Genomic DNA, 15,948 nt, shown 5'->3' on the forward strand with positions numbered 1-15,948 from the left:
TGTTTTCTGAAGCCCAGTTCGTTTGCTGGACAGCCAACGGGCCTGCTCTGTGGAAAATGTGCTGCTACAGTTTTCTGGTTGGTCTAGAAGATTTCACCTCTATCAAGTAATCCTCACTGCCTGGTTCACTACCAAAATTTAATGGATCCTACTCAGCAGAGTAGCTGCTGGATGACCAGTTCTCCTGGATGTCGGAAGCATGGCCAAGGTAAACACCAAAAGCACTGGCATTAGCCTAAAGAGAAGAAGGTGAGAGAGCAGTTTTCAAATACATAAGAGGCTGCTGCAAAGAGGAGGGAAGTAATTTGTTCTGCGTGTTCACAGGGAGATAAGGGGCTTAAATTACAGCTGAAATGATTCAGGGTAATACAGTGGAGCAGAGAGTTGCAGGGACAGATTGCCTGGAAAGGTGGTGGAGTTTCTGTCACTGAAAATCTTTGTAAGCAGGTCAGATAAACACCCCGGGGCGCTGCTGGTATTGCTGACTGCTGTGGCAGGGAGAGGTTTGCAGCCCATGCCCAGCTGAGCCAGGTGAGCTCGGTGTCCTGCTGCCTTGAGGCTCAGTTTGCTCTGCAGGGGAAGCCATAGCTTGTTTTCTGAGAGATGCCCAAATGTAAGAACACTCAAAAAAAACGTTCTAAGCTGCCCTCAGATTTTTTTTCTGTCTCTCCGTGATCATGACCACACTGGGCTGTGGAGGGGAGGGTGGATAGGAAATAGCCCCAGTGCCACAGGTTGATGAGGCACTCGAGAAAACCACCTGCAAGTGCCAAAAGGAGAGAGGCCTTAATGTGGATTTGAGCCCAGGCTTCAGCAGATGCCTTCTCAGCTCAGTATGTTTGGTGCAGCTGCTGGAGCCATGCACTGTCAGCAAAGTGCAAGGGCTGATGGACAAAATGGGACAAAGTGGACTGGTGGGTTGGCTTCTTGATGACCAGCTCTACCAGACCAGATTAATATTAACCTGCAAAAATACTGGGACACCTTTTTGACATTAAATACCCTTCTCATACTGCCTCACTCTGGCCTAGAAAATGAATCCCTCGGTGGGAATGGTCTGCCCTAATTGTCCATCTGCAGAAAACTGAATTTTTAAACTGAAAAAAACACAGTTGTCTGGCTTTAAAGAGTTAATAATGCACAGATTTGCTGGAAATCCTGGTCATGAGGTAAAGAGATCGATTTCTATAAAACAGTATCACTGTGGCTTGTGATCTTTCTAACTATGATGAGGGAAGTCCAGACAGCAGCTGCCAGTATTTTTAGGGAGGTTTAAAGTTAATGTATTCAAAGACTACTTGGTCTGACTAAAAGAACTTCACTTTGCAGCACTAGTGCTTTGATCACAGCAAGAGAAGAGTTGTGGCAGCAGTGCTGGGGCACAGAGCATCTGGTAGTGCCAGTGCAGCCATGGATTTGTCAGCATTTCTGTCGACATGCTGCTTTTTGGGATTTATGAAGCTTCTCCATAGCCAACCCCCCAGTTCAGTGCACAGGGCTGGCCCACAAGCTGAATACTGACTTTTTTTTCTGCAAAATGTCACTGGATCAAGCAAATCAAGTCTGTGTGTGTACACTTTGAAGTGACCCAGACTTACAGGGGCTTGAGCAAGTGTGTCACATCGTGCACCTGTGGGACTGTGGGGACTGTGGAATAGGCCTGAATATAAGGCTTTGAAGCAGCAAAGGTTTGCAGGGCAGCACCCATGATCCATCCTTCAATCACTTCCTTCTTTTATCTCTTAAAATAAACAGAAGCACATGTACACCAGGACACCAGGAGGAAGAGGGACAAAGAGGATGAGTATGAAAGCATTCATTAGGACTAACAAGAAAGCTGGGAAATGCTTCTCTTTTCAGTCTTCCTCTATGAAGCAGTTGGTAGATAAGAGTGTGCACCCTTTGGAGAAAATGAGACTTAAGGCTATGCATGCCCTCCCTCAAAAAACATGGATTTAATTCCAAAAGCTCCTGTATCTCCATCCGAGAGCACATCTGCACTCTACACGCCATAATAGCCTGATATTGGTAGGAAAGGGGGAAACATCATTTCAACTAAACCCATGGTGATGATAAAAGGTGAATGGTATGGAAAGCATTTTTTAATAAATGCCACAGCAAACCTTGGCAGCAAAAACTGCTCAGAACAATATGTGAATGTATCCCTGGGGGAAACACTCAAAACTGCTCCAGATCATGGCATTTTTTTCCTGGCAAAAAGGTATGTGATTTTCATTCTCAGCATGTCACGCTAAGCTGAGAGCAAGAAGCAACACAATTAAATCTGCTCAGGTAACAGTGACATTAACAGCTCGGCTACTTGTGAAAATGCTTTGTTAAACAAGCCGTCTTTAGCAAGCCTTTGCTCTTGCAGTAAGAGTGAACCACAAACTGCTAAGAAAACATATTTAGCAAAACTATGTCTGTTCATTTTCCACTAGATCCCCCTCCTGCCCCAAATCCCCACTGAATTGCTGAGGATGAGGGGACAGCATCCTGCTGGGGCAGCTGCCTGCAGGTGATCAGGGTCATGTAGCTGTGGCTTGGGGCCAGCCCTGAGCAGGGGCCTTCTGGCAGAAAGGGGCCACAGGCAACCCTGACCCACAGCAGCATGCAGCACTGCCCTGGCAGTGCCCAAAGGATGAGCAGTCTGGGGAAAGGCTGGCCAGGCTGCAGCTTGGGAGAGAAACTCCATGTTCTCCTTGGAGTTCCCCCCACTTGAGCATCTCAAGTGTCTCAAAGACATTTGCAGTTCCCTTCTACCCCAAGGCAATAGTCTAAACACCATCCTACGGGTGTCTTTGCAGAGCCTTGGCAAAAGTATTTCTCTGAGCCTCTGCTCCACCCCTGGTTCCCATCCTCTTCTCACCCAGAAGGAGTGGAAATCTGCCAGCTCCGACACCAGCAGCGTGGCATCCGTGTGTCTCGGCTCCATGGCAGTGGGCACGGCAGACACTGGGGGTGAGGAAATGAGTCTGTCCCACTCCTGGAGACATGCTTGAATCACTTATTCATCAGCAAGTGAGTCACTGCCCTTCCCACAGTCTCTTCCTGCGAAGCAGAGGTGACAGTGAAATAAGATCCAGCGCCTACACTTCCCCAGCCTACGTGGAGAGCTCTGTGCCATTCCCTCCTCCCGAACCCGCCAGGCTGGAATGGAAGTCCTGAGAAGTGTGCAGGAGTGTGCAGGCACACGGGGTGAGGAGCCAGCAGTGCATCCTGTCTGCTCTGCCAAAAGGAGCGCTTTGCCTGAGTGAACACTCCAGGAAGAACCTACTGCAGAGAAAAGGGCTGCTCCTTCCCTTCTGCTTTTTAAACATCATCCCTGTATCTCTCATCCCTGTCCTAAAGCCATTCCCCACCCACTGAAATGACTATGCTAGTGACCACAGGACCTCCACAGCATTAGGGAGTGATTGGTGAACCACTGCAATTTCTCAGTTTTCAGAGCCAGGGATTATCTTTATAAATGCACCCAACACTGCTATAGATGAACAGGATTGGAAAGATCTCTGTTCTTCAGGGAACTCCAGCATCCTGTTTAGCAACATTCATCTTCAGGCTAATGAACAGTACAAACCTGCATCCAGAGAAAAATTAAAGGCATGGCTAAAGGTAGCAGCGAAATAAGTGGCAAAAGACTAGATGTAAATAGCTTTGAAAACTGGTATCAGTGTGACATGATAATGCAAAAATGTTGCCAGTGCTGCTATTATTTGTAATTCCCCAAACATCTGAATTCCCTCCAGCCAGCGTACACTAAGCACAATCCAGGGCATATGCAACAAATCATATTCAATGATGAAAAGTCAGGAGAAAAGCAAGAGCTCAATCCCTCTTGATTACAGCAGCCACAGATTTCTTTTTCATAGACTGCCAGTATTAATGAATGGAGAGGACATGGAAGGAAAACAAAACCACTCAAATCTACATGCCTCATGTGCCAATAGATGTATCTGCTCATAAACTTGATTAATTAAATGCAAACCATTGTCAAGAAATGTTGTTCAGCGGTTTTAGCCTACTCTGACTGCAGCATCCAGCCATGGATGCAGAAGTATGTCCTGGAAAGCTGCATGGAGTTCAGCTCTGGGATCCTGGATAAAACCACTGCTACACACACACACACACAGGAGGGTAGGTATTTATGAAGAGATCCATTTTGTGGTGGAGAATAGTAGGTCTCCAAAGCTCTGCTAGAGCAGGACTGATTCAGTAAGACGTGTCTTGCTGCTGTGCCTGTACAATTGGAACGCAGCCTCAAAACCAGGAGCTGGGCCTCATGCTGGCTCACAAAAATCTCCGATTTTCAACATGCAGTTTTCCACCTAGAGATCATTTCATTTCAGACAGTGCTTCTGAGAAGATCTAACATTTCTGAAGTTATTGAAATATATTCAATGTTCAGGAAAAGTTTTGAGACCCAAAGGGAATTTCATAGCACGGAGATCTGCGTTAGAAGAGGCAGAGGTCAGAGCTAAGCCCCACTCAGCTGCAGCCATCTGTTACGTGTTCCCAGCAATGCATTATTGCAATAGGAGCAGAATGTTTGCCCTGCAAAGGTTTTCAAACTCACCAGGTCTCAGATCTCCGCAGCCTGAGCAGCTCCAATGCTGCCCTGTCGTTGTTAATGACACGGTGGAAAGCAGGGTCTGGCACGGCCCTGGCAGAGCTGCCTCACGAGCCTTTGGATGGCCATTTTTAGCCTTGCTCGCTGAAATCAAACCTGGCAGTGCACCTGGCAGGGCATTTTTTTTCTGTTTTTGAAGGATGGTTGGACTTTGCTCCAGTGGGTTCGGTGGCTGAAGCATGGCTGCAGGGCAGGCTGGGCCCCTGCCATCACCTGGCTTTGCTTTTTCAGCTGCTACTGACACATTTTTATATCTAACATGAACATTTCTGTTATTCTCAGGAGAAGAACAGCCCATCACGTGTTAGTCTCACTGATGCTGCTCTTCTGCTCTGTTTGGCAGTGCTGATTATGTAAAGGATATTTAATGTTGTAAATAATTAAAATTTTTTACAAGATTTTGGCTGCTTTTTAGGAGTAAAAAAAAAAAGAAAATGTATGCAGTGAATTTGAAAAAATGCTCAAGTCTTCTAGGAAGTGGGGAGACAGTTAATAATACATAATTAACATCTCATCCTTTCTTCCCTTGTTGGTGCAGACATGCCTTTAGATGAAAAGCATGGAATAAAAGTGTGTGGGACTGAATAATGTTGAATTTTATGTAAGTTCAACCTTGTCACCAGCTACCCATGTTATGGAGAGAGCAAGCCTGTTCCTGCTCAGGGATCTCATCCTGCACTACCTCTATACAGGCCTCCCCCATGGTGCCACACTGGGGGTTTTCCTTCAAAAGGAAGGAAATTATGGCCTATTTTTTCCTATGCTGTTGAAGGAATTCAAGGTGTCCAAAAGGAGTACATATTATAGGGTAGTTCATCCACTTAGAGTGAAACATTTGATTTAAATCTCACCTCATGTTTCTATCAGACATCCTGAGGTGGCACATCACAGCTCAGCAGCCCACAGCCAGGTAAAACACTTTTTAATGTGTGACTGTGGAAGGACACATTCCATTGAGGAGGCTCCCGAGTTTTCTGACAGGAATCCAGTCAAACATGAAAATTAAGGGATCACAGGCAGCAGCAGCAGCAGTTATCCCTGCGGCAGCATCACTCACCGCAGCTCCCAGAGCAGGCTGTTCCTTTTGGAACCACTGGTCACTTGCACTATGAACAGCTGGCAAGGAGCAGCCTTTTACACATACCAGAGAACTTCCTGATGCTAAAAATGTACCCTGGGCTTAATGAGGCAAAAAGGCTACAGAAGTGCCAGGTGTGGCTGTGCCCAGAGGAGGCACTGCCCCGTGCATGGATGAGTGGGAATGCCCACTGTGGGACCAGCAGCTTGCTAGGAACAGAATGGGGCTTTCTCCTGGTAACTGTAGGTGATGGGATGTACTCACAGATACTTCTGTTGTACTAACTTTCATAATTATGCAAATCCAAATAGATAAATGGGGTTTTCCACTAAGGATTAGAGACCATTACTTGTATTTTACTGCAATGCACATAAGCTGGTTTTGTAGTTCCTGGCTGTTCAGAGACTGCAAGAATTTGCTGCACTGCTTGTCAGAGCTATTGATGGCTCCTGGTAGAAAAGCTCTGACTAAAGGTCAGGGGCAGATGAGTTTCTTGCTCACCCCAAAGCTGACATTTGCAGCCTTGTAGCCCAAAGGCACGATGAGCCGCAGCCACTTCACAGTCTTCAAACCCTCTTATTTCCTTTGGGAAAGGCTGGCCTGGTGCAGAGACAGCAAACCCTGCTTCTGTGTGATGAACACAACAGTGCTGAGAGCATCATTATGTACTGTCTGCAGAGGGATTTCAGCACTATTCCCTTCCAGGGATGTGCTGCTGTGGGGACGGGGTCACGGCTCCAGCGGGGCCTTGGAGAGCAGTCTCATCTGAGAGGGCTCCCACTAACTGCTCTGTGCTGATGCAGGAGATGGGTTTGAACACAGAGGGTTAATCCTGACTCCTAGGTAATTTCTCCAGAGACAATACCAGCCTCAGCTGCCACCAGGGACTGTTGCATCAGTGACATGAATCCCAAGAGGGTTTTCAGTCCTGAACACACCCCAAGCAGGGCAACAAAAAGCTGCTTCCAGACAACAGGCCTCTCTCAGCACACAATAAATCTAAGATTTCATGTCCAAATATTTATAAATTCTAATTTTCCAGTCATGTAAGTACCACTAATCCTGCACTCCCTCGGATTGGGCTAATGGAATAAAGTGAAGCAAGACAAACATTTGAAAGCTCCACCTCTTGAAAAAAGAGTTCTTGAGATTACCAAGTCTCTATACCATAGGTATAGATCAAAATCACATTCTTCTGATCAAAGGCCAGCATTCCATTGAGTTCAGACTTGCAGCCACAAAGATACTCATTTTCTGAAGTCAATGAAGACAGTGAGACAAGAGATTTTACTTAAACTATATATTTTTACATAAAACAACTTTATGTTACAATAAAATCAGATAAAAATCACAAAGTTATATAATAAGTTCATAAAGAAAAAAATCAAGTTTTCATTTTATAGATATAAAACCCAGCATTTACTGCTACTAGGAGTCTAAATATTAACATTGACTGTCTATGGTCAGTTTGAAAAAAGAAAAAAAAAGAGGATAGTACTTTTTTACAGCAGACAAAATGATGAGGTAAGAGATGTTTTTACAATGATCCAACTGTAGTAAACACTTCAGTTTTCATTAAAACATATACTAAATATAATAAACCCAAATAAAAATATACATTTAGAGCACTGCAGTGTTTTCCCACAGTTGTATATCAACAAATTGTCAGTCATTCACTAAACTTTACTTGAAACAGTAAAAACAGGGTGTATGCTCAGTACTAAAATCTCATAATAATCTAAATATTTTGGTATAGCAGACCACACTAGTACACTCTCAGAACTCTCAACTACAAGGGATATATTCATGTTAAAAACAATGTGCTTTGTTTGTCATTCATGATGAGCTTTATAGAATATTATGTTCATGATCACTATTAGGCAATTCAATGAAAACATCTAAATGCTGCAAAATACTCTTTTATTGAGCATAGCTTCCTCATCACATACCCAGGTTAATCAAAATCCTGCAAACTTAGAAGCTTAGTTCACAAATCTTACATATCGTTCCTTTTAGCTAGTATATGGCTAAAATAATTATTGCTGACCAGTGTTAAAAAAAACAAACAAACCCAACCCAAACAAAAATACAATAGCAGACAGATTTTTCTCCAGTGCCTTTCTTGTATGTACCATTATTATGTGCTAACTAAATTAACTAAATTCCAAAATGTGCATATAAAATTTTTGGAGGTATAGGCACCTTCATCTGAAGACTGTATGTTCAGGCTACCTGCTTAAAAAAAAAAGAAAGGAAAAAAAAGAAGAGCTAGCACAAAACACAGTAGAAAATCAAAGCCTGGACATCCAACATCCCCCAGGGACGCAAGCAAAGCCCTCCTGGCCAGGACCAGCTCTGCCCACAGCCTGCAGGAGAGCCCTCCCTTGGGAAGCACTTTCATCACATTTATCATTCACCTCCTGACTCTATTTCACTTCAGGTGAATTTGAAAAAATGAAAAAAAAAACCTTACCATTTACCACAGAGAATGGTGCTTAAGATGTGCAGACTTCATGTCAGGTTTACATTCCAATGGTGAGCCCTGCTGGGCTGCCAGGGCACCAGGCACAGCATCCCAGGCCAGGCTGTGTGGGCCAGCTGGGGCTCTCTGGCTGCAGGTGTGTCTGGGTTCCTCTTGTGGCTGGGTATTGCTTTGCCTGACACACACGTGCTTGTTGAACACGATCCATGGAAAGAACAATTACCTTAGGGTAGCTTTCTGTCTTACCATTGCTAAATCATGCCCACAACCAGACCCTGCCAGCCCAGCCTGGGACTCCTTGCTGCCCCTCAGCCTCCCGAAAGCTGGACCTGCCCTTCTGCAAGGTCCCTGGTACTGCTGAGGCGCTGTGGGACAGAAACAGCTTTTCCTATTTTTGACTGGAAGTATCTGACCATAACCAGAGGCGTGGCTGGAACGCTCTCTCAGCTCAGCGTGTGTGGACGCTGCCCTTCCATCCCTCACACCACCACCTGTGTGATATGCTGAGGACTTCTTGATATTTAGAGGCTTGCCAAGCCCAGAACTGCCCGGACAAAGGCGGGTGAGCTGGTGGGGCAGGGGGGCCATCCCGACCTTTGGCACATCCACAGCTTGTAGGCAGAGCACATCTTTCACTGAAACCTCTGCTGAAACAATAGTCAAAAAAATTTGCTGCTGCTGCCTCCCCTTACACCTCTTCCCTTCGGATTCAGCATTGGGCACACACTAAGCTGAGCGAGGCTTTTCACCCTGCCAGGGGTTTATCTTTGTTGATCCACAGGCTCAGGAAGACAGCACTATATTCCTTACAAGCCATTGATGCTTTGAAGGGTTTTGCCAAGATAACTCTTTGGAAGAGCCTAAGGAAGAGCATGGTCTTGTAGCTGAGAAACTCCCACCACTGCAAGGTGGTGACAGTGACAGGGAATTTTCCTTCTGTCACTTACAACACAGCCAAAGGTGGCAAAAAAATAATAAGGCAAAGAAAAAAAACAGGAAAAAAAAATTAAACAGCATAGAGAAGAGACCAGAAGTCTGTGGACAATTTGTGCCCTGCTGCCAGTGGGACATGTGTTTCCTGTGTCCAACAAGCCACCGAGCAAACACTGCACAGGGCAGGCGAGCACCTGCCTTAGCACCACAAGTGCCTTGGCTGGTACCCTTGTAAGACAATGGCAGTGGCAGGGACAGCAGGCAGAACAGAAGAAACCCTGCTCACCTTAATTCATGGAGTAGCTTTAAAAAATTGTTCTCCCTAAATTGCTCACATAAAACCCAAATCAGGTGTTTGTCCAGAAAAAAAGATATCATTGAAATAATGTTTGTTTTCTGGCCACAGATGCACCCAGTGTACAACTGTTTTTATAAAGTGCATCTTCTGAATGCTCACAGAAATGATGGGTGGCATTGAAATTCTTAAAGAAAAGACAGCTTTCTTCCAGTGAGCTCACTTAGCAAAGGAGACACCAGTTAGGTGTGGACAGAACACTGCAAAGTACTGCATTTGCTGAAAATGCACTTCTAGGCCAAACAGGACTACTTGTGAAGTTGAGTCAGAATTGGCAGAAAAAGGTTCAGCCAAATAATAAAAACCCGAAAAGGTTAACCTACGCTATTCTGAGGTGTGCAACAACATTCCATTCTTTTATTTTGAAATAATTTATTCCTAATATGAGACTAAGGTATTTTCCCAAAATGTGACGTAATATATCCCATGGAACATTCTCTCCCCTTGAAAACAATTCTGTGAATTTTTATGTGACTCTTGCTTTTATGCAATACAAGGTAGACCTGTTCATTTCTCACTTTGTCAAAAACCCTCAAACCCCACCATTATTCTGCAGCCCTACCACCACCTCAAAGAAGCATCTCCCCCAGACAGGTCAGTAAGACACTCTCTGCCCTGGTGTCCCAGGAGGCCAGCACAGATTTTTCTTCCCAAAGCTCCCAGGCTGCTGATGCCACGAGGGCAGGACGGGCAGGATGGGCAGGTGGCAGGACCTGCGGAGGTGCAGCTGACAGAAACCCACCCGGGAAGTGCCAAGCACATGTCCTTTGATAAGGAAAGACCATGTAAGTGAGGTAGGAGAGATCCTGCCATACAAACCACTCAGAGGGAGAAACCTGTGTCCAGAAAGGGAACTCACAGTCGCTCAGGGTGAGGTACAGCTACCTCTAAGCCTCCACTCAGGCTGGGTGGAAGTGGAGCGCTGACCAAGGCATTGCTGACAGCACAGGGACACCAGGAATTGCCCAGCACTGTGCTACAAATAAAACCAAACTCCACAGATCCTGTCTTGGACAGGGATGAGTATTTCTTGGCCCTGGCAGTGTTTAGGGCCAGGCCTAAGCAGGTGTCTGCCAGCTGAATTCATGGTGCCCACAGGGACAGGCGAAATTCCAACTGTGCACAGAGAGGCAGTGCACCCACAGGATGCTGTGTGCATTTTGGTGGGGGAAGGCTGGCTGCTCTGATGCTCCCATCAGGACAGAGGAGGCATTTCAGAGCTGGGATGAGTCTCAGAGCAGTGTGAGGCTCTCAGTTTGGCACACAGGTTAGAGCTGGGCCACCAGAGAGCATCAAGGAATAAGCAGTGTGTGACACCTTCAGTGTCCTGGGGCAGGGACAGGCCAGAGAGCACAGCTGCAGTTGGTGCTCAAACACTCCTGAGAGCATGCACTGCCTCTTCTTACCATGCTTTTTGCTCTTGAAGAGGAAAAATCCAGTGAAAGAGAGGGAAAGGTTAAAAGAGATGGCATTTGGAGGGTTTAGGTGATGATACATAGAAGCTCTCAATGTACTGCTGTTGGGAAGGAAAAAGAAAGAAGGCAGTAATAACAAGCCCTTGGATGCTTGAAGGATGGAGCTTCCCACAGCATAAAGCTGTGTACAGGCATCCCTAACAACTCAACATCAGAGCAACAGCAGATACGTGATACACACATCTGGAGCAAGATAGAAGAGACAGGGCAGGGATTTCTTTAAGGACACTCCATTGTTCCCCTGGTGGGCACTAAGCACCCAGAAATAAGTGCCTGTGCCAGTGCTATGCACTGGCTTAATGTGCCAGCATCGAACTCCATCTGTTTAATTGATGCAATCCCATGGAAACACTTCTCTTGCAATTGAAGAGTGGCTTAATACATTCCTAATGAACCGGATCTGAGAGCCGACTAAAGTGGAAAAGAAAGGTCTGGATTAACCCAAATCATACAATTTTTTCACAGAGTTTTTTGCATCCTTTTACCCAGCATCATGTTAAAAACATAATTTATATTAAAACAAAGAGAGAGGCCCTAAGATTACTCAAGAGGAAAAGGAAGATAGAGCATGGTCCTTGGTGCAAAAGCAATGAACCACTGTGAGGAGTAGGGCCCTGACTGCCAGTATTGCTTGCAGCTCTTAATTGTGTTATCCTGTGGTTCCCAGCTGATGCAGGGACCAAAAAGCAGCATGGGAGGAGAGGAGAAGCAGGATGAGCTGCCTGCTAAATTATGGTGTATATCTGACTTTCTATCAAATAAAAAGACTAAAAATGGAGACTACTTGTGCACAACCACACAGTTTCTGACGTCATTTTAAATTTTGAGAAGTCTGATCTAACCCCACATTATGCAACTGTTGAATCTTCCATGCTGGCAAAGTCTAATTTTCACACGCCTACATACTACGTACCTGATTTTTATTTTTATTTTTAAATATCAACAGCCTACAACAATTTTTTTAAAAGAGACTTAAATGGTCATAATGGCTATGAAAGGTCCTAGCTTTACATCCATTGTTTCAAAGGAGTAAAAGCAAAAATACTCAAAGTCCATTCTAACAAACAGGGAATGAAGATAATGTAATATAACAGATGAAATGAAAATTCAAGGGACAACTGCAGACAGATCCTATCTCCACCATGGGGATTATATATTTATCTGCAAAAAGGTATTCAATGCATGTTTCATCTACAACCCACCTTTCTTTTAAAGGCCACTTTAACAATCAAGATGTGCCAAAAAAAAGAAAAAGGCCCCAAAATTCCAAGAAAAGCATGGCCACTGTGTATCAGTCACTTCTGGAAAGCACTAACACGGCGCTTAACCAAGCTGTCGTCTGAATCAAGCAAATAACAATGTCACGTACACAAAAGTACTTTCCTGAATTAATTCAGATGCCATGTAAACACTCCCAAAACAGGTTATGGAAAAAGAAGAGAAAGAAGCTGAAGGAACTGCCAGGGAAAGACCAAAGCTTGGGCTGGATTCTCCTCTCTGGCCTTTTTTACATCCCTGTCTGTGATGAACTGAACTTCCTTCTCACTGAAGGCCAGGGTATGACCTTGCATTTCTCAAAACACTCTTAGAGCTGCTGAATAACCAGTTCAAGAATAAAAGAGAATTTCTGCCTCTCAGGTGGAGGTTTTTTTTTTTTACAATCTAACTTGGTGACCAATTCCTACCCTACTGCCAGAGAATGCAGAAATCATAGGAAAGGACTTTGATTTCATGTGGCCATCGCCCTGCCAGTCTCCTGGGCAGAAATCTGCTTCTGAGCAACATCTTCCAGTAACCTTATGATGCTTTTCAAGATCAATGTCTCCTTCCTCACTGCTGCAGAAGTTAACAACAACAATCAAGTTGCACGCAGAGGGGTGTGAGTCCTGTACAAACTAGCACCGTATCACTTTTAAAAATAAGTATCTGGTCCCCAGACTCAGGAGGGCATTTTTCAGAGATGCACATAATGATGGAACTATATGGGTTCAAAACTGAAGGCCAGAGAGAGGTGATGCTGCTAGGCAAGAGAAGCTGTCCTCACTGACTGGGTAGGACACGATTTCAAGAGCTAAAATTCATTTCTGCTCTGTTGACTTTGTGCTGTATGGGTCCAGGCAAGCACATGCAACCTCTATCGGAGGTTATCTGAAATCCACTGCATTTTTTTTTGGTGAATCAGGCCTGATTGACATGGTCCCTAAAGATACTGGTATCTGTGTGAAGTGGTTCTCCTGACTGCAGCTCATCACAGGCACATTTTACAAACTGCAGGGGCTCCAGCTAACGTCTCTGCTCCACCAAGGAATAAAGTCAATGCTGCTAAGAGTGCTGATAGTCCAGACAAGAGAAAGACTTCTTTTCTGTTTCTATGGTTGCAACAGCCCTTAAGAAAGATATAAATTTCCCTGCAACAGCTAACTGCATATTCATTTTAAGGTAGGTCTAGTTCCAGATTCCTGAGACAGAACCCTCTACCTGTTCCCAACCCCACAAAGCCAGAGCAGCAATATATAAAGTTTCTAACCTCAACAGAATTCAGTGAGCAGCACGATTGGTTTGGTAAATAAACAAACAAAAAAAGAGAAACCCACCAAAAAAACCCCACAGCAAACTTTCAGCCTCTATGTACAAAACCAATGCAAACAAGTGGAACATTCTAGTTATATTTTGTAAAACACACGTTTGGGATCAACAAAACATCAAACATCCAGACCCTAGATTACAAAAAAGATCTATTGCCATCTAATTGTCAACCCCAAGTTTAGACAGTCCTTGTCGGAAATCATGTAATTCATCTATCTTCCCATCTAGTACATCTAAAAAATTCTTTAATTCAGTTTTAAGGTTGGTCTGCCTATGTTTGCTCTCTTCGACTTCTGTCCTTAGCGTTCTGACTTTCTCTTCAAGATCTTTGTTCTTTTTCTCAGCAGCCTTAAAGAGAAAAGAGACAATAAGATGAATCATAGTGAAGAAGGATGAACAGCATTTCACAGATTAAAGCAACAAATGGCAGCTGGGCTGTGAGAGTTTGCTTGAACTTCTGTAAACTGATTAACACAAGCACCTCTGAGAGCAACAGACATGAGCTTGTCTGATTAAAAGCCCACGCAGGAAAGGACACAGATTAACTGGAAAAGATGCTTTGCATCAGACTTTCTCATTTGCTTGATATCTTCAAATTCAGCTGGATTTAAATCATGCACTGTGCATACATTTCTGTCATTGCTACAGCTGCAGAATTAGACACCGTGCCATCAATTACATACAGAATTATCTATGCTGGTTTAACCTTGAAAAACAAACTTAGAAAATACCGTCTGAGGAATAAAATTTCTTTATTCAGCACTTTGGGATTTATTGGTATTTTTTTAAAGTTCTAATTTGCGTGATGGCTTCTTTATTGATTGGATTCTACTTCATTGATGAGACTGCTCATTTTTGTTCTCTTTTCATGCATTAATTTATTGCATTTCCACAAGACCTGACTCGAGGAGGCGATGCCCGAAATCCACCTGCCATGGGCACATCCCAGCGCTGCTGAGAAGGGATGACACAGCCCATGAACACATCCTCAGGTGAACTTTCACCCCTGGTGGTGAGCAGCTATGCTCATCTGCTTCTTTCCCAAAAGCCTGCCCTGCTGCCACTGCAGCAATCAGCCCCAGGGAGCTGCTCGACACACGTGGCTGTGGTGCAGCTCCACGAGCCCAGAGCAGCAGAAACAGATACAGGATAGCCTGGAATTGCAGGAGATGGATGCTACATGATCCCAGGCAAACCAATTTCTGCAGTGGAGCTATTTAATCACTCCTGCGCTGGGAATGATACTGTGTATTTTGCATATACTTAGCATTTTTTGTTTTTACAAACTGGAGCTCTTTTGCCTTGACACACTGAAGTCTGAACAGAGAAATGCAAACAGCTACGCAAAAAAAAAAGGAAAGGTACCAACTATTTTGAAATGAATTTCACTGCTAAACTGTACCTGTAATTGTTCAGATACAGATTCACATTCTGACATTAGCTCTGGTATAATTTCACCCTGCTTTCGGAGCTCTTCCAGTTCCTTTGAAAACATAAAAGAAAAAATATTAGTGCAAGCTTCAATTTAAAACATAATGAAAATCTGAAAAGATGAAATGGCTTTGCATATTTTATTGTATTCTGCACAGTATTTGGATGGAAAATAATCAAAATAACCTGCCTGCACTCCAAAATTGCTAATTTTCTACAAGAATATATTTTTTCACTGGATTTTTTACTTTGCATTTCTAAAACAGGCAATGTAATCCAATCTCTAGCATGAATTCCATGAATTACATTAATAGAATCTTAACCAAAACCATACACCTATGCAAAGGATATATTAAATAACAGAGAGATCTGAAGGGCTGTAATGCTACAAGCAATTTATAGATGGTAGCAAAGAGCAAATTAGACAATTTCAATGATGTATGACAGCAAAAAAAAAAAGGCCAGTGGCATTGCCAGCTGCACATACAGAGACATCACTACAGAACACAGGTGTAATGGGCTTTCCTCCACGGCACAGCTCTGAGAACCACCACCTATCCCTCCCCCAAAATCTCTGTTGGGTTCTGGCCTCACTACCCAAACTGAGCAGACTTGATGAAGGGAGTTAATGGAAAGAGAAACTGCAGGAATCTCTTCTGGAAATTAAGACAACTTGAAAAAAAGTGCAAGATCCTCCTCCAGAAACCGTCACTGTGGGGGTGATGACCTCCAGAGAAAGCAGGGGTATATCCCATGACTACCTGGACTTGTGCAAAGCATTTGACACTGTTCCACACAAGATCCTGGTCTCAAAATCAGAGACACATGGATTTGGCGGAGGAACCACTTGGTGGATAAGCATCTCCTACATGAGGAGAGCATCAGCAGCTTCTCTCGCATGGCCATGCCATGAGCAGGCTTCATGTGGGTTTGGATTTCAGACCATGAAAGATTACTACTACTTATGGGTAGTTTAGA

At 44.2% G+C, this 15,948-nt stretch overlaps 1 protein-coding gene across 1 annotated transcript in view; it reads right to left on the reverse strand.

Annotated features, from left to right (window-relative positions):
* Window positions 1–8,137: 8,137 nt before the first annotated feature.
* The window catches only part of HOMER2 (homer scaffolding protein 2), a 40,215-nt gene continuing 32,404 nt past the window's right edge, over window positions 8,138–15,948 (reverse strand). The window contains exons 9-10 of the mRNA XM_017742551.1: window positions 14,942–15,022; window positions 8,138–13,887 (exon numbers count right to left, since the gene is read on the reverse strand). Of these exons, the coding sequence (XP_017598040.1) occupies window positions 13,699–13,887; window positions 14,942–15,022 (270 nt within the window). The 3' untranslated portion in view covers window positions 8,138–13,698. The remainder of the gene's footprint in view (window positions 13,888–14,941; window positions 15,023–15,948) is intronic.

Source organism: Corvus brachyrhynchos, unplaced genomic scaffold (assembly GCF_000691975.1).
Source record: "Corvus brachyrhynchos isolate BGI_N302 unplaced genomic scaffold, ASM69197v1 scaffold97, whole genome shotgun sequence".
NCBI lineage: Eukaryota > Metazoa > Chordata > Aves > Passeriformes > Corvidae > Corvus > Corvus brachyrhynchos.